We start from the raw sequence: 19,690 nt of genomic DNA, 5'->3' as shown, positions 1-19,690 counted from the left end.
GACAAATATATCACAGGAAAAAAATACATGTTTTATAACTATTTATACAGATATTCTCAAGAAAATATTAATAGATCCAGTCTGGCAGAATACAAAAGGAATTTCAGTTGGCTTTATTTCAGAAATGCAAGGTTGGTTTACTATCTAAAATCAGTTTATGTAATACACTATCAGTAGAATGAAAGGACAAAAAAACACATGATTATCTCAGTAGATGAAGGAAAAGCATTTGACCAAACCCAACAGCCTTTCATCATAAAAACACCCGACAAACTAGGAATTGACTTCCTCAACCTGTTAAAAGGCATCTGTGAGAACCCACAATTAACATCATACTCAGTGATGTAAGACCGAATGCTTTTCCCCTAAAATCAAGATGAAGATGGTCTGCTCTTGCCACTGCTACTCAGCATTATATTTGGAAGTTGTATGAAGGGCACTTAGGCAAGAAAAAGAAATTAAAAGCATTGGCCGGGCGCAGTGGCTCATGCCTGTAATCCCAATACTTTGGGAGGCCGACACGGTTGGATCACCTGAAGTTCTGAAGTTAGGAGTTCAAGACCAGCCCGGCCAACATAGTGAAACCCCATCTCTACTAAAAATACAAAAATTAGCTAGGCATGGTGTCAGCTGCCTGTAATCTCAGCTACTTGGGAGGCTGAGCCAGGAGAATTATTTGAACCCAGAGGGAGAGGTTGCAGTGAGCCGAGATTGTGCCACTGCACTCCATCCTCAGTGACAGAACAAGACTCTGTCTCAAAAAAAAAAAAAGAAGAAAGAAGTGCATCTATGTTGGTAAGGAAGAAATAAAACACTTATCTGCATATATAGCCTGATCTCTTATTTAGCAAATCCTGAAGATTCCTCTAAAAAACTGTTGTAAGTAATAAACTAGTTCAGTAATGTTGCGGGATACAGGCTCAGTGAGCAAAAATCAGTTGGAGCTGGCTGTGGTGGTGCACACCTGTAGTCCCAGCTACTCAGGAGATTGAGGCAGCAGGATTCCTCAAGCCTGGGAGTTTGCGAACAGGGACAATGTAACAAGACCCTCTCTCTCTAAAAAAAAAAAAAAAAAAGTCATTCTTTCTACTAGCAGTGAATCATCCAAAAATAAGATATAAAAGACAGTTTCTTTTATGATGTCATCAAAAAGATAAAAATACTTAGGAAATAGATTTAACCTAAGAAGTTTAAGACTTGTACAAATTAGGCCGGGCGCGGTGGCTCAAGCCTGTAATCCCAGCACTTTGGGAGGCCGAGGCGGGTGGATCACGAGGTTGAGAGATCGAGACCATCCTGGTCAACATGGTGAAACCCCGTGTCTACTAAAAATACAAAAAATTAGCTGGGCATGGTGGCACGTGCCTGTAATCCCAGCTACTCAGGAGGCTGAGGCAGGAGAATTGCCTGAACCCAGGAGGCGGAGGTTGCGGTGAGCCGAGATCGTGCCATTGCACTCCAGCCTGGGTAACAAGAGCAAAAACTCCGTCTCAAAAAAAAAAAAAAAAAAAAAAAAAAAAAGACTTGTACAAATTAAAAAACTTTGTGGGAAAAAAAAAGATAGAAAACCATCCTGTGTTTGCTGACTAGAAGATTTAATCTTTTTAAGATGGCAGCCCTCCCTAAATTTATCTTCCAATTCAGCATAATTCTTATCATAATCTGAACTGTGATTTTTGCAGAAAACGCCAGGCTGATCCTAAAATTCATATGGAATTGTAGGAGTCCCAAAATAGCCAAAGCAATCTTGAAAAATAACGAAGTCTCACACTTGACTTTTAAAATTTGTAAGCGAGGGTAATGAGATACTGTAGTGCTAGTCTGACATATATATCAATGAAATAGAATTGAGAGTCCAAAATAAGCCATTGTATTCATGTTAGTTGAACCCTTGCATTATGGTCAAGGGTGCTGAAACAGTTCCATGAAGGAAATCCAGCAGATGGTGCAGGGTTAGCATAGCTGGATATCCTGATGCAAAAAGATGAAGTTGGACCCTTTCCTCACATATGCACAGGTTGACTTAAAATTTTAGACCGTAGATTTAAGTGTAAAAGCTAACATTATAAAACTCTTATAGAAGTCAATCTTTATGATTTTATATTAGGCAGAGCCTCTTCCTAAAGAATTAACATGTTGAAGAAGACAGAATACCTGCCTTGCGTCAAGTTGCTTAAAATATAATTGGGGGATTATACCTGTAGATGAATTTTAAAACCTAAGTAATATTTGTTTTTCTCTTTTCTAATTTTATAGCATTTTTTTTTTCTAATTAGTTTTTGGATGTTTTAGTATAATGGGCAAATTCACACCTGGCATAGTAACTAGTGAGTACATAGCATCCACTTAGTAAATCTGCTGAAGTCTTAAGCCACTCAAGAACTACAACTTTATCAGTAACATGTATTCATTCACATAAAGGGAGAAGAGTGGTTCTTAATTCCTGAGAAAAATAAGAAATTTAAAGATATCTCTAGATAAATGCATACACAAAATTTTACTTATTATTTCAAAAGGTTTATAGATATAGGTGTACTACAGAGAATATGCAACATTGAAATTACATGCTAACTGAAATAAGCTACCTTTGAAAATTTATGAAAACCCTTAAATTATTAAAGTGACCTTTATTAATATTTAAATTTCCAAAATCTTATTGAAGAATGAATGTAAAGTTTAGAATTTCGAAAGACAAACTAAATTATTCTTTCACTTTTAGAGAAAATATTCATATGTTGTCTGAAGAAAAACAACGGATAATGCTGTTAGAACGAGTAAGTAAATTCTCTTCTCGAACTACCATGTTTAATATATTCACTTTTAGATATAGTTAAAGAAACTTCATTCTGGAAACATACAGTAGACTTTTTGTGTTTATCAATTAAATCTTTTTATGATTAATTTTGTGGTCATTGTTTTGGGAAGTCTTGTCATTTATGATCTTAGTAGCTAAACAGTTGGCAGTATTTCAGCCCCTCCCATTTTTCGTAATTTCCCAATGAATGAAGTCTGTATGAGAAGAAAAAGTTGATAGTTTTCATTAAATCAATATGTAAATAATAATTTTATCTAATAGTTAAGAATTCAGCAAAATGACATAAGTAGCAGTTTTAAACATCTGTTTTTAAAAAGTATTAAATACTTATAAGAAATGTCAGGCCAGGCGCGGTGGCTCAAGCCTGTAATCCCAGCACTTTGGGAGGCCAAGGCGGGTGGATCACGAGGTCAAGAGATTGAGACCATCCTGGTCAACATGGTGAAACCTCGTCTCTACTAAAAATACAAAAAATTAGCTGGGCATGGTGGCGCGTGCCTGTAATCCCAGCTACTCAGGAGGCTGAGACAGGAGAATTGCCTGAACCCAGGAGGCGGAGGTTGCGGTGAGCCGAGATCACGCCATTGCACTCCAGCCTGGGTAACAAGAGCGAAACTCTGTCTCAAAAAAAAAAAAAAATGTCAAAAACAAAAATAAGTAATGAAGAGAGTTTTGTTTTTAATAAAGATTAATTGAACAAGAAAAAATTGACAATAAAGGGATTCCCTTTATTAAGGGTACTATAAGATCAGTTGGTACACATTTGGCAGATCATTATTCATAGATTACTTTTCATTCTTTATGCGTATAAGATTTCCAACAGTGTCATTTTTTTCTTTACAAGCATGATTGTCTGATACAAATCCAAATTCAGAATTGTACAACTTTATTTGAACTATAGCATGTGCTCTGTTATTAAAGGGTTATGTGATTTCCTACCTCACAATAACCTGAGCTGTATGTTACAGATGCCAGATACATTCTCCTGGCATGACTTAGCTAACAAAGTCTCTGGGGATAGTTTGCTACATATTTATATATTCCACAGGTGTTTCTAATGCATATTAATGTTTGACAGTCCTTGGTAAATGTGTCTAAAATTGCTCTGATTCTCATTTAAGCCAGTAGATAATGAAAACAGTTGGAAAGGATTCGTAGAAAATAATATGCCTATCAAATTTTCATACCAGAATGGAACATTTTTGTGTGATGATAAGAACTTTTTAACAATCATTGTTTAGATTTGTTCGAGTAGGTAGAAGGATAAACCGTAGGTCTCTCTTTCCACCTGCAGACATTGCAACTGAAGGAAGAAGAAAATAAACGGTTAAATCAAAGACTGGTAAGATTTTTCTTCTTGGCAAATTTGTCTTAACATTTTTAAATGATTTGCATTATATTTTATTATGAAGATATTCCATCAGAGGATGTGTGCTGTGACTGATTTATCTGTAGTAGGTTTGTTGAACCTGTGTTAGTCATTGAATCCTGTTGATTTTCAGAATGCTGAAGTCAGGCCAGAGATACCACCTGACTGTAGAGCGGGACTTTTTTCTTTGTGTGAAATTAAATAATGTCTTGCTGAGACTTAAGACTAGATCTGACCAGTTGAAGCACCTAAGATTCTTTTTAAAAGAATCATGAAAATCAGTTTTGAGCTATGCTTCATAAGCATTTTAAGATGAATATGTTTACTCACAAGTGTGCATAATTTTAATATGTTATATCTTTTCTTTTTTTTTTTTTTTTTTAAAGACTGAATCTTGCTTGCTCTGTTGCTTAGGGTGGAGTGATTTCAACTCTCTGCAACCTCTGCCTCCCAAGTTCAAGCGATTCTTGTGCCTTAGCCTCCTAAGTGGCTGGGATTACAAGTGTGCACCATCACGCCTGGCTAATTTCTACATAATTAGTGGAGACAGAATTTTGCCATGTTGGACAGGCTGGTCTCAAACCCCTGGCCTCAAGTGATCTGCCCACCTTGGACTTCCAAAGTGCTGGGATTTACAGGCATGAGCCGCTGTGCCCCCGGACCTTTTCATGGATCTTATTTTTAAGTGAAAGTGCCTAAAAGGCAGGGGATCCCATATGATATTATAAATTGCCCTGGTTTTTATTATTTTTGTTTTGTTTTTAATTTTTAAAAGCCAAGACCAGGTCTCTCTTGTCACCCAGGTGAGAGGGTGGTACGATCTTGGCTCACTGCAGTTTCAATCTCCTCGGCTCAAGCAATCCTCCTGCCTCAGCCCAGCAAGCAGCTGGGAGTACAGGCAGGCGCTGCCACACCGGTTAATATTTCTTTTGTTTTTGTGGAGACAGGTTTTCCCCATCTTGTCCAGGCTTGTCTGGAACTCCTGAGCTCAAGCAATCCGTCTGCCTCAGCCTCCCAAAGTGCTGGGATTCCAGGCAAATTGGAATTGCCTAGAATTTTGCTGCATGTGGCCGGATTGTCTTGGCTTTAACCTGTGAACTTAACCAGTTATTTGAACAGCCCATTTTACAGCCAGTTATGTGTTTTAATAAAGCAGTAACTTTATTTTTTCAAATTCTAATAATTACAGTTTACAAGGTAATAGGAACTGTTTAAGGTGTCTGTTAAGTGCTTTTGAAATACTTTTTAGAATTTAAGTTTTTAAAAAATGAAAATATCTTGTAGTAAAACATCTCCTTTTTTATACCTTAACTTGAACAGCAAAATTTACATATTTTGTAGTGATTATACTATGAATCATTAATTTTGTCACAAAGTCTTAGAATTTCTATTTGCCTATCCGAGACATGACTCAACATGTGTTTTATGTAGTATTCTCAATAGAATATAAGCTGTCTTTGGCAAGCATTTTCATCAGTTTTAGGCACATTCTTAGCATCTAGAATGGTAACTTGTATACTATAGATGCTTGGCATATGTTTTTAAATTGTGAACCCAAAAGCATCTGAGACAGGTCTCAATCAATTTAGAAGTTTATTTTGCCAAGGTTAAGGACGAACGCATGACACAGCCTTGGGAGGTCCTGATGACATGTGCCCAAGGTGGTCAGGACACAGCTTGGTTTTATACATTTTAGTTTGACAGGAGACATCAATCACTATGTGTAAAATGTTCAGTCTGGAAATGTTGGACAATTCAAAGCTGGTGAGAGGGCTTCCAGGTGATAGATAGATAAGAGATAAATGGTTGCATTCTTTTGAATCTGTGATTAGCCTTTCACTGAATACACATTTACATGTCAGAGGAGGGTAGAGGAATTGTCACTTATGCCTTGGTCTGGCTTAGTGAAACAATATGGCCAAGAAAGTAATCAGATAGGCATTTGTCTCATGTGAACAGAGGAACCAGAGGGATGACTTTTGAGTTCTGCCTGTCCTTTGTCCACAAGGAATTTCCTTGTGGGCAAATGATGAGGTCTTTGTAGCTCTCTTATTTTAGGAAGAAAATGGGAGGCAGGTTTGTCTGATGTAGTTCCCAGCTTGACCTCCCTTTGGCTTAGTGATTTTTGGGTCCCTAGATTTATTTTCTTTTCACAGAGTAAATTGCCTTTCAGACCCAGAGAACATCACAGTCACATTCAGAGAGGTGTCTAAATGTAAATCACACTTCTACATACACTCACAGCTATATTCAAATATTTTTTCTTCCTTATCTTCATTTATAATATATGAAAAAGTTAAGCTTTTAAAAATTTTAAATAAAGTTTAATTATGGTCTTAAAAATGGTGGTAAATCTTTTTTTTTTTTTTTTTTTTTTTTTTGAGATGGAGTTTCGCTCTTGTTACCCAGGCTGGAGTGCAATGGCGCGATCTCCGCAACCTCCGCCTCCTGGGTTCAGGCAATTCTCCTGCCTCAGCCTCCTGAGTAGCTGGGATTACAGGCACACGCCACCACGCCCAGCTAATTTTTTGTATTTTTTTTTTTTTTTTAGTAGAGACGGGGTTTTACCATGTTGACCAGGATGGTCTCGATCTCTTGACCTTGTGATCCACCCGCCTCGGCCTCCCAAAGTGCTGGGATTACAGGCTTGAGCCACCGCGCTCGGCAAAAATGATGGTAAATCTTATCTTCACTGGCAGGATATAGACCATTTGTCTGGATAATTTTTTTGGGGGGACGGAGTCTCGTTCTTGTTGCCCAGGCTAGAGTGCAGTGGCGCAATCTCAGCTCACTGCCACCTCTGCCTCCCAGGTTCAAGCGATTCCCCTGCCTCAGCTTCCTGAGTAGCTGGGATTACAGGTGTGTGCCACCACACCTGGCTAATTTTGTATTTTTAGTAGAGACAGGGTTTCTCCATGTTGGTCAGGCTGGTCTCAAACTCCCAACCTCAGATGATCTGCCTGCCTTGTCCTCCCAAAGTGCTGAGATTACAGGTGTGAGCCACCGCGCCCGGCCTCATCTGGATAATTTCAGTAAGCTGCTCTACAATTTTAGGCCTTCCTAGTTATTATTTGTTTTCTTTCTCTTTTTAAAAACACCTATGGAGAACCCTGCATTGTGTTCAGAGGGAAATGTAGGAAATTCAGAGCATCAAAATTAGACTTAATTAACAAAAAGAAATTCTTACCTGTTTGGTTTGTGCACCCATGCATTGCACTCACTTTGCTTGGGAAAGATATTTTTTCCACCGTTTCAAGCTTCAGAGATCTTGGTTTCCAAGCCCCAGGTCTTATAAATGGATTGAAGCCCATTTGAAGAGCAGAACGGTCCCCGCTGAGCTCTGGCAGTAGCTTTTCAGCTAGCAAGTACCATTTCATTTTGCTCATGATCAGGAGAGGAAATGGCTGGAAATGGTCGGCTATGGCGTCTTTTATTGTTTCATGATTGCTCACAATAGCTTTTTAAACTGAGACATCTCAAGAGTTGCCTTAGAGATGAGACAGGAGGTTTGTTCTCAGCCTTCAGAACTTTATGCTCCTACCCGTTTAACCAGAGTAGGGTTGTTTGCCAGGCATGGTGTCAGAACACTGGCACCGCAAGTGATTGACTCTGGGTTTTTAAGAAGTATTTACTGACAACAGTATAGGTTTGAGAAAGCAAGGTAGAAAGTGCGAACGCTGCAGAAGAGTGCAGTGGGGCACCTCAGCAAGAGAGGATTGAGAGTGTCACGGTGAAATTTGCTTACAAGCATATATGGACCTTAAGGTGGGAGCTGAAGGATGGTTTGGACCAATATTGGCCATGTAGGTCGTGATAAATGATTACATTTGTAGGCGTTTTGGTGTCTCAGTGTCAGCAAGGGTTGCTCAGTGACTTTGGGCATGCATGCCGGAGACGTATCAAAATTCTAGTTACTTACAATATTTTTGAAAGAGACCTGGAACCAGATGCTAGGAAAGTTTAATTACTTCTGAATTCCTCAGGTAGAGCTTTGCCTCCAGATGGCCTGTTTGATGGTCACCAGGTGGTCTTTGCTTGCTGCATACTTGTAACCTCTGCCTCTCAGGCTCAAGTGAACCTCCCACCTCGGCCCTCCGAGTAGCTGGAACATGGGCACTTGCCAGTACGCCCGGCTAATTTTTTGTATTTTTCTCTACCTTCCCTCTCCCCTTGCCCCTCCCCTCCCCTTCCCCTCCCCCTCCCCCTTCCCCCTCCCCCTCCCCCTCCCCCTTCCCCCTTCCCTGTCCCTGTCCCTCCCCCTCCCCCTCCTCCTCCCCCTCCCCCTTCCCCCTTCCCTGTCCCTTCCTTTCCCCTCCCCTCCCCCTCCCCCTCCCCCTCCCCCTTCCCCCTTCCCTGTCCCTTCCCTTCCCCTCCCCCTCCCCATTCCCCTCCCCCTTCCCTGTCCCTTCCTTTCCCCTCCCCCTCCCCCTCCCCCTCCCCCTCCCCCTTCCCCCTTCCCTGTCCCTTCCCTTCCCCTCCCCCTCCCCATCCCCCTCCCCCCTTCCCTGTCCCTTCCTTTCCCCTCCCCTCCCCCTCCCCCTCCCCCTCCCCCTTCCCCCTTCCCTGTCCCTGTCCCTTCCCTTCCCCTCCCCCTCCCCATCCCCCTCCCCCCTTCCCTGTCCCTTCCTTTCCCCTCCCCTCCCCCTCCCCAATGGAGTTTTGCTCTTATTCCCCAGGCTGGAGTGCAGTGGCGCAGTCTTGGCTGACTGCAACCTCTGCCTCCTGGGTTCAAGGGATTCTCCTGCCTCAGCCTTCCTACTGGCTGAGATGACAGGTGCCAGCCAGCACACCCAGCTAATTTTTTTTTTTGTATTTTTAGTAAAGATGGAGTTTCACTGCGTTGGCCAGGCTGGTCTCCATGTTGGTCTCGACCTCCTGACCTCAGGCAATCCACCCACTTAAGCCTCCCAAAGTGCTGGGATTACAGGTGTGAGTCATCATGCCTGGCTAATTTTTTGTGTGTTTTTTTTTTTTTGTAGGGACAGGGTATCACTGTTTCGCCCAGGCTGGAGATTTTAAATCTTTTTGGTTTTTTGTCGTTGTTGTTATTTCAAAAGGAAAGATTAAATGTGTAAAATATGATTCTAAAATCAATTTTTAATCCAATCAAATTCACTAATTGTTGAGGTAAAGGAATTATTAATGAATGTAAGAACTATATTAGTTTGGGCTCTTTAAAGCTGGGACACAGGCTTTAATTTGTGTAACAGTGAGTGAAATTTTTGCAGTATGAATTACATGTGGTATTCAAATTGTGTACATTCATAAACTTTTTGTTTTTTTAGATGTCTCAGAGCATGTCTTCAGTATCCTCAAGGCATTCTGAAAAGATAGCTATTAGAGAGTAAGTATTTTAGTTTTGTGAGTATTTTTCTATGAAAAAAATTCACTGAATTGAATTGTTAATGAAAATGTGTTTCAGTGACAGTGATCCTTCAGGTCCAGGTTCATTGAGCTGAGGGTTTTGTATTCAGTAGTAGTAAAAGTTTTTTATTGGAAAGCAGGATTTTTCTAAATTGTTACTCTGGAAACATTTAGATTGCCAAAACATTCCTATTATACTTTATGATACACATAAATATCCTTCAAGCCTTTTCCTCCAGTTAACTTTTCAGCATGTGTTACCTCTTTTTAAACCCATTTTTCTCCTTAGTCTTGTTCATCTATATTGGAGAGTCTTGATTTGTATTTAAGTTGCAGTATTTCCTCATTTTTCGTTTTTAGACTTTATTTTATTGATATGCTACAAATTCATAATAAACCATAAAATTGTCAACAAAGAGTCAAACTCTGTAAAATATTTGAAGAGCTTTATTCTGAGCCAAATATGAGTGACCATGGCCTTATGACACAGCCCTCAGGATCCCTTGAGAACATGTGCGCAAGGTGTTCGAGGGTTTTATACATTTTGGGGAGACATGAGACATCAATCAAATACATTGTAGATACAAGTTGGTTTGGTTCAGAAAGCCAGGACAAGTGAAAGGTGGGAGGGCAGCTTCCGGTATATAAGTGGATTTAAAAGTTTTCTGATTGGCAGTTGGTTGGAAGAGTTATCAGTAGGAGGGAATGTCCAGGTTAAGATCAGAGGTTGTGAAGACCAAAGTTACCATGAGATGAAGCCTCCAGGTAGCAGGCTTGTGAGATAATTGTTTGTAAATGTTTATCTGTGTTAATGTTAAATTCTTGTTGGCTTTTCCTGAATTCTAAAAGGGAGGAGGATGTGATGAGGCAAGTCCTGTTTCCTGTCACGGCCTGAACCAATCTTTCAGGTTAAATTTAGAGAGCACTGGGCTAGCCTAGAGGAGGAAGTCCATTCAGATGGTTGGTTGGGGAACCCTTAGAATTTTATTTTTCTTTTACAGAATTTATCAGTTGAATGGTTTAATAATTTTCCTGCACTGTATTACCCTATGGTCATAATTTTTCTTTAGCTTTGGTTATTTGAATGGAGCTCTGGAGTAATAAAAGCATTGTTAGCAACTCATGAATAGTGTTTAGCCTTTTATTCCTGACAGGACTGTTGTGAAAGTTAAAGACCTTTGTTTTACTTCTTGTATTTTATTTCTAAATTTGTTGACCACATTTTTGGTCGTCAGATACCTGATTCTGACTTTTCACATCTCATTAAATTCTGTCTTCTCCCAATGATTTGAAAGGGCTGGGTGGTATCTGTCTTTACCAGTTGTATGTCATGTCAATGGACAGTTCATTAATAGTCTTTCAGAGACTGGAGAGAGATGAGCTCCAAAAAAAACTGCCTCATAGAGGCCCCATCTCTTCATTTTAAGTTATTCACTTTTGATGTTTAGCCAGAATGGTGCCTGCCACATGGTTGTTAGGTCGTCAATAAGTATTTGTAGCATAAAAATGAAAGAATTTAAAAGTTTCCCCAGCTGATTTTGATGATTTATTAGGTATAGGATCTACCAACTTAAATGATCTTGACAACTGGAAAATATGAGATTGATTTTCAAGGCCTGTCGATGTTTTTAACAACAGTTCTAAAAAAGGCTGTAAAAGAGACAAACACCACTTAAGCTTGTGATTGGTTGTACCTACTTCTCTCTTTTTCTGTCTTCTTTTGGGCTTGTACCCCAAAACAGTGATATCTGTCAACTTGTTAAACCTAATTAAGCATCTGACATGTGGACCTAGCTCAATTGCTTTTTCTTTTAATTGAAGAGCACTACACTTGGAGACAAGATCTGATTTTTCTTTGACACTGTGACTGTAAATGAGATGTCCCTCTGAATTTTTGGTGTGAAATGAAAGATGAGGAGAAAAAGATCTTTCTATGACTGGATAAATTATAATGTGTGCTTTTTCTGCCTTTCATCCAGTTTCTTAACATTAAATAATGGAAACTTTATTAAGGAAAATTTTGGTCTTTGACAGCCCCTGACATCATCCTTTGAACACCTGTACATGACCAGCAGTCCCATTAGGAGCTGGGCAGAATGTAAAAAGAGTGTCATGTAAATGTGAAATTTATTATTGCGTTAATATCTTAATATATAGTTGATCATCGTAGCTTATATACTTAAGTTTTCAGAATAGGGGGATTGAAAGTAACTCTCAGTCAATAAAATTGCATTTCTTTATTCAGTTTTCAGGTGGGAGATTTGGTACTCATCATCCTAGACGAACGCCATGACAATTATGTGTTATTTACTGTTAGTCCTACTTTATATTTTCTTCATTCAGAGTCTCTGCCTGCCCTGGATCTCAAACCAGGTGAGGGTGGTAAGTGTCATTCCATGACTAAAATATAAATCTGGAATGGAGGAAATTACGTAGTAAAGATTTTTTTCCCTGCTTATTATATCAGAATTAAGTCACTAAGAGTGAACCCTGTTTAATCTGTTTTTTCTAAAACCTACATTATCGACATTATTTTAATGAATTCCATTTATAATTCAGAATTACGGAGTATAGCTTATATAATGGACCAGTTGATCAGAATGTGCATTGATTCAAGCATCTCATACCCTGGCGGCTGCGTAATTATATTGGCAAAATTCTCATGTACAGACTAGTTAGGATTAATACATGTGTATTTGTTTATATAAAAACATTACCATTTTTTGGCAAAAAAGTTTTCTTGAATTATAGAGTGTCTAGTGTATCCTATATCATCCTGTGTTCCTACCTTGTTTTTCGTTATACTGTTCTATAACTTTATTTTTTAAAAAAAGGAAATAAGTTTTGTTAAAATACGCTAAGGAACAATGTCTATTACCTCTTTGATTTTTAAAACACTCAAAAAGAACAGAATAGATATCCTGGTAACCTAAACAGAATTATTTTTAACAGTAAAACAAGTCCATTTAGATTGATGTTCTTAATCTAGTTGGACTGACATGCAAACAAAGTGAAATGTCTTTTTTTTTTTAGATATGGAGTCTTGCTTTGTTGCCCAGGCTGGAGTGCAGTGGCATGATCTTGGCTCACTGCAGCATCTGCCTCCCAGGTTCAAGCAATTCTCCTGCCTCAGCTTCCCGAGTGGCTGGAAATAGCTAGAAATACAGGCATGCACTCAGCTAATTTTTGTATTTTTAGTAGAGAAGGGATTTCACCCTGTTGGCCAGGCTGGTCTGAACTCCTGACCTCGTGATCCGCCCACCTCAGCCTCCCCAAGTGCTGGGATTACAGGCACGAGCCACTGCATCCAGCCTACTTTTTCTTTAAGGCAAGTTCTTGCTGTGTCACCCAGGCAGTAGTGCAGTGGCACTATCATTGCTCACTGCAGCCTCAAACTCCTGGGCTCAAGAGAACCTCCTGCCTCAGCCTCCTGAGCAGCTGGGACTAAGGACTGTAGATGTGTACCACCACTATACTCAATTTTTTTGTTTTGTAGAGACAGGGTCTTGCTTTGTTGACCAGGCTGGCAAATTCCTATTGTTGAACTAGGTCACTTTACTATGACAACTCCATCATGGCGGTTTGTGGTGAGCTGCTTAGAGTATCCATGGTTACAGTAATCATGTAACCATGAAAATGAGAAGATAGCTTACAACTTACTGTTTTTACTTAATACTTTTTACCTTGAAAATAATGAACCTGACATTTCTTTTGTCTTCTGTGGGCTTTTTGTTTTTCAGTTGTTTAAACTTTTTATTCAAAAATGATCTTTAAACTTACAAAACGTTGCAAAGATGAATATAGTACAAAGAAAACCCATATTCCTTTACCCAGATTCACCTTTTATTAACATTTTACACCACTTGCAATATCTCTTTGTATATGTATCTAATAATAAATATACACAAATGTGTGAACACTTTTTTCCCCCCCAGAACCATTTGATGATGTTACATCATACTCCATTACCTTTCAATATTTCTTTGTTCATTTTCTAAGAGTTCAGTGCTTAAAGCTGGGAAACATTTAAAAACTCTTTTTTTAAAATGCACATTGCCATTTTAAAGGCTTACACAAGTACTGCATAAAAGAATTTATTTAACAGTCTTACTTAAGCACGAACAATCCCCTTCCTTTTTTCCTTTGAGGAATACCAGTTGGGGTCATCTACCCCTGTATTGTGGCCTTGGGAAAGTGTGGATTACCAGAGTGTTTTTATTGATGGTGGGATTAATTACTCTTCCGGCATCATACAAACATTTTGTTTTAGATGATTCTTTTTGGATGTTAGTAATTGGCTGTGAAGTACTAGTTTGCTCTTCAGAGTATTTTCCACATCATGTTGTCCAGGAGCTTTTATCTTTCTGTCATGTGATCATATTCTTAGGCTCATTTCTGATCATTTATTTGGGATAGCTTTCTTGTTTATCTTTCCAAATTATTTTTATGGAATAAAAATCCATATGCCTTCTTTGAAAGGCTTTAGCCTAAGCAAAATACAGGCAGTTCCCAGCTCATGGTAGTTCTACTTAAGATTTTCGACTTTACCATGGTGCATAAGAGTCATAGAAACCCTACTTTCAGCATACAGCCATTTTGTTTTTCACTTTAAGTACAGTATCCAATAAATTACATAAGATATTCAACACTTTAAAATATGCTTTTTTGTTAGATGATTTTGTCCAACTGTAGGCTAATGTAAGTGTTCTGAGGCTAGGCTAAGCTATGGTGTATGGTAGATTAGAAGTTTTAAATGCATTTTCAGCTTAGATATTTTCAATATAGGATGAGTTTAATCTGGACATAACCTTATCCTAAGTTGAGGGGCATCTGTACTTTATCACCTGAATACTTTTGAAGTCAACTTTAATATGACAGCTGCTTTTCTGGAATTTAAAAAGAGAATGAGTACCCCTTGGCTTGTCACATTTTGGCTTTATGAAGACTAGGATTAGCCTTATCGTCTTGTCCTCTCCCACATTTTTCAGCTTTTTTCATTGACACAAGTACCACCCTTCTGAAGTTCTTAACCCTTATTTGTTATTTATTGATTACCAACTGTATACACAGTGCTCTGCCAAGCACTGTGTCATGCACATGTGAGAACTGTTTAGTTGCTGCCTTTGCAAACTTGTATTAAAAATACTGCCCCTCGAAAATGAATATTTTGCCTTGAACCTACACATTTTGTTTGCCTGAAGAAATGAGAAAGTTCATCTTTATTAGTTCTTTCAATAGATGGCGCTATTGAGTTAGCCTGGAATTCCTAGGTCTTTGTTCATGATTTGTACTTAGATATTAGTGTTTCCTGAACCGTTGTTTCTGTGATTTGACGTATCATGTATATTTAATGAATAACAAAAGCTATACACACATTACTGGTTGAAAAGTAACATGAATTTAGTTTTGTAAATTGTTAATTAAGCATTTCCGTGATTTCAGCAGTTTTTAAAGTCTTAACATATTCTTCCACTCATGAGAACTTTGTTAGTCTGTTTTGATTCTGGCAGTTATGTTTTCATGACCAATGTAATCATACTTTGAAAAAGAAATTAACTATTTAATTGTATTAGCTTCAGGTGCATCTAGAAGACCCTGGGTACTTGGAAAAGTAATGGAAAAGGAATACTGTCAAGCCAAAAAGGTAAAAACTACATCATGTGATAATAAATCTAGGAATTAGAGAGAAAATTTTAATACTGCTTTATATGGAAATCATTGCCAGTGCTCTTCTTGGCCTTCATGCATATTTGAGTTAGAGCTTGAATTTAATGAGAGTGAGTTTGAACCAGCAATTCGTAATTATTTATGCTGCCTTTAGATGGTAGTAGTTACTGTTAACGTGTAAAAGAAAACTAGTATAACTAATTTGCAGGGAAAAAATCCTTGCATAACTAGTGGCAGAAAGGGAATTTTATTTGTAAATACAGTTGATCTTTTATTATTTTCATACTCAACCTCCATTGAAGAAAGGTAATGTAAAGTATTTGGTGGCTTAAAAAATGGACTGATTGTGTAACAATATCAGTGCTGTAAAATCAGTGAAATCATCGGGAGCAAGAATGCTCAGAAACACCATGTTCTACACTGACTTACTATAATTTGGGGCCTCAGGGTACAAAACACTAATAGAATTTGAACCATATAGTACTGAGGTTTCATTGATACTTAATGACGTATGGCTCACTTTGTATTCTATTATTTAGCTGCGGCTACCAACTTTGTCTGTTTGTCACTCAATATATTCTTAGTTGGTGAGGGGTAGATCTTACATACTTAGATAAAGACCCGCACATCCTCCAACCCCTCAGTACTCAGGAGTGAATAATATGATAGGGTACTTGTGTGATGTGGTTTATTTTTGTTTGTTTTGGGGGAGTGTGTGTGTGTGTGTGTGTGTGTGTGTGTGTGAGAGAGAGAGAGAGAGAGAGAGAGAGAAGAGAGAGAGAGAGAGATGTGGTTTAATCATCGTAGTGATTCCATTTTTTTCTTTCCCTCTTAGGCACAAAACAGATTTAAAGTTCCTTTGGGGACAAAGTTTTATAGAGTGAAAGCTGTATCGTGGAATAAGAAAGTATAACTTATGGACAAAATTAATACATTCTGTGACATTTTTTCTGATTTGTCCTGCAGTGCTCATTCATCACTCCGCAAACAGCAGGCCATCTTTTTATGCAAAAGTCAGCGTGACAATATACTTCATTGGTCTACATCATTTACTTTTTAACTGGCTTCACTTTAGGAGTAATAAATTTATCAAAATCCTTGGCTGAATTAAAATGGTTTTTGGTTTTTGATTTTTTTTTACCCAGACAACTCTAGAAATGCGGACCAAACTAGTTCATTTTCTCAAAGGGCATACCTTGTGCATTGTGGCTTATCATAAGCCATATTAATTGCCTGTTAAATATACACTAGCTTGAACTTAGTTGTTAAATGTTATTATTACCAGCATTTGTCCTTTTGTGAAATCAATATCAGAATACTTGCACTCTTTAACATATTCTTTATAAAATGTATACATTCTTCAAAACTATTTAAAGAGGAGTGGTATTGCATGCAGATAATCATAATTTTGAGTTTGCCTCAGTAGATTACTAAAGCAAATTGTTTCATTTTTTAAAATGCCCTTTGATGTTTCAAAAAGGAACTATAATTTGACTGATTTCAAGATCAGCTATAAGTAATCAGCAGTCTTCAAAAGCACTTTCAATGGATTGGTCATCTGGGTTCTAAAGGGAAGAGTCTGTGCTATTAACCATTTCAAATGCAGACTCAAACCTTCCCAACATCTTTATGACTCTTTAGAATAATATTGATGAAATCGTAATTCATGGTTGAGTTTCAGAACAAAAGATATTCATTGCACATTAACCATTTAGAGGTCATTTAAATAACAAAATATTGTATTGTAAAAGAACTGTACAATTTTAAAACAATAAAGATTTGAACCTGTAAATGTGTGTGCCTTTTAAAAAAGGATACATTTTTAATATATTTGAGTGATTGCTGGGAAGTGTGAAAATATTGTTATGTATCATATTAAAGAGAAACGTTTATTACAAAAATGTTCTTTAACTATATACTATGTAACAGGGTAAAACAGTGTTATGTAGAATAGAATTGTGTAAACTCGATCTGTAGAGAAGTTGCCGTTGAGCAAAGTTATTTAAATGAGTTAGTTGAGATGGATAAGACTTGTTTGAGGTTTGTTGCTAGAGAACAATAATAAAATAATTTTTTTCAGAAAATATTTAATTTCTTCATAAAAATAAGTTAAATATTTTTTTAAATATGTATATCTAAGTACAAAATGGAATAAACATCATAGTGTATAGAAACTGAATTTGACGTTAATGAATAAATGAACAAATGATTTCACATGTTTCTATTTAATCCTTCCATGACACCTTTATGCAAAGAATATTAAAGCAATAACTTTATATAGAGAGTGATTTTGATAAGCAGATCTGGTTAGGTCTAAATGAATCTGCCAGGTAGGCTATTTTGACTTAATTGATACCCTTCAAATTTCTTATGTGGTCGTTTGCTGTGGAATTGTTGTGAACGCATGATAGCAAATGAAATCATTGTCTTGTTAATACTGCTGTTGAAGATTGTTGCCTGTGGTTTCCTTACATGCTGTTTTGTGTCTGTTCTTTTCATTGTTGACATGTATCTTTATAAAGCACAAAAATATGAAATAATTTTCTTAGTTAAAAAGATGAAGAGAAATGAGACTTGGAAATCTAAACCCGTCAGCTGAGTCACTACCTTTGGGTAAAGGTGCTGTGCCCTGAGCTCTGACATCAGGATACCTCACTTCCAGTTTTGGATCTAACTTTAATCTTAGGTGAGTTCCATAAACTCTGAACCTGTTTTGAGGGATATTTGCAGATTAAATGAGAGTTATAAGTGTAAAGTGCTTTGAACAATTTCAGGCATATGCTGAGGACTCAACGTGTTAGCTGTCATGAGATTTCTTTATGTAGTACAATCAAATCTGTAAGGTACTATTCAGACTTGCTTAGAAATGTACCTCCGTTTATTACATAAATGAAGATTTAAATCACGTTACTGCAAGTAAACTTTAAGCACACATGAATTACATAGATTGATTTATTTTAGCAAAGGTAAGTATAGATATACTAAGAGCAGAAATAGCAAGAGTCATATGAACGGTCATTTTTATTGATTTTTTTAAATTATCGAGGTACAAACACATGCACACTCTTTCAAAAATAATATACCCCAATCTCCTTGTGATATTTCCCAATTTTGCCACCTAGAGGCAATTACTTTTACTTGTAAAGATATTTGTATATGGTGCGTCAAATTATATGGCTATGCTGATTTTTTAAAATAAATCCATGTACATTTTTACTTTCTCATATAAGAAGATTTAGTTCTTTCATAACTTCCCCACTTCTGCCTTTCCTATATACTTTATTACTTTCTAGTTTGTGCATTAAGATTTGCGTTATGATGACTAACTGTTCTCTGCTAAGTCGTGAACTATGATTATATTTTCTCATACTGCCCATACACTTTTATTTGAAGATGCTTGATTTTTTTTTCTTACTGTACTGTTATCTTCTAGTTATCATAGCTTCAGTATTTTCAGATGCAGATGCTGCTTTATATTTTAGCCTATCAAGCCTCATTTCTCAGACCTCCATTGTGAAACTGTTAGTTCTGCTTCAAAACATCTGGTTGCTCTTTAAGCCGACGATTGCATATTCTGGGACTTTCCTTAAAATGTTTGTTAGGAATCTGCATTTCATGGACTCTCTCCTCTTTCTTACTAGAGCTTTTGATCAAGTGACTTCCTAGAATTAGTGAAATAAATTTTCTAAACTTCTGTAATTAGGCTTGTGCTTTATAAACAGTGTCATTTTTTGCAGACATTGCCTTCTATTGTTTAGGGTATTGTTGAGAAATCTAATGCCATTCCATCTGTGCTCTTTTATAGATTATGTTTGCTGATAATATCTTAAAATTCCCAAACCCAGCCGTTCTTGGTACTAGCCAGAGAACCCTTTCAACCTAGATATGCCTGTCCTGTAGCACTAAGGGAATTTTTAAGAAAATGTTACATTATCTCCATATATTCTACTAATTAACATTGTAGTGTTTTCTGGGAGTGTGCTCACTATGTCTTTTAAGCCACGTCATTGAATTTTGTGTTGGCAACTATGACTTTAACTTCCAAGATTGCTGATCACCTTTTCATGAATCCTGTGGATCTGTTATTTTTATTTTTATTTTTTTTAACTCTGAAGATACAAGTTAGTGTTTTTCTGATTTTCTTCTATTCTATTGTCTTCCATGGTCTCTTTTTCTCATTTAGTCTTTATTTCATATTGGAAGTTTTCCTCAGATATCTTATGATCCTGGCTTGTCTCCTCATATTCAAGGGGAGGACATTAAACAGCTGATTATGAACTTTATTTTTAATTCCTTCCACCCTGTATCCAGAAAATAAGGAAGTATTATAGGCTTATAATTTTAAATCTTTATGTAATCTCAGAAATCATCTCACCTAGTCCTTTTTGTTTCATTGTTTTACATTGAGATGAAATTCACATAGTTAATCATTTGAAAATGAACAATGTCAATGCTTCATTTTTTATGGCTGAATA

General features: G+C 37.3%; 1 protein-coding gene across 3 annotated transcripts in view; it reads left to right on the top strand.

Moving 5' to 3' along the window:
• RB1CC1 (RB1 inducible coiled-coil 1) overlaps positions 1–17,429 on the top strand; it is a 105,372-nt gene extending 87,943 nt beyond the window's left edge. For 2 of the 3 annotated variants that reach the window (XM_039464541.2, XM_074386650.1), the window contains 6 exons: positions 2,720–2,774; positions 4,110–4,157; positions 9,470–9,528; positions 11,794–11,930; positions 15,122–15,192; positions 16,051–17,429. In XM_039464541.2, the coding sequence (XP_039320475.1) occupies positions 2,720–2,774; positions 4,110–4,157; positions 9,470–9,528; positions 11,794–11,930; positions 15,122–15,192; positions 16,051–16,128 (448 nt within the window). In that variant the 3' untranslated portion in view covers positions 16,129–17,429. The remainder of the gene's footprint in view (positions 1–2,719; positions 2,775–4,109; positions 4,158–9,469; positions 9,529–11,793; positions 11,931–15,121; positions 15,193–16,050) is intronic. The other variant, XM_039464542.2, reaches the window with a different exon arrangement.
• Positions 17,430–19,690: the final 2,261 nt, after the last annotated feature.

The sequence above is a fragment of the Saimiri boliviensis genome, chromosome 15 (assembly GCF_048565385.1).
Source record: "Saimiri boliviensis isolate mSaiBol1 chromosome 15, mSaiBol1.pri, whole genome shotgun sequence".
Classification (NCBI taxonomy): domain Eukaryota; kingdom Metazoa; phylum Chordata; class Mammalia; order Primates; family Cebidae; genus Saimiri; species Saimiri boliviensis.
The sequence above is the reverse complement of the archived record's forward strand: the minus strand, read 5'-3'. Positions and strand labels throughout refer to the sequence as shown.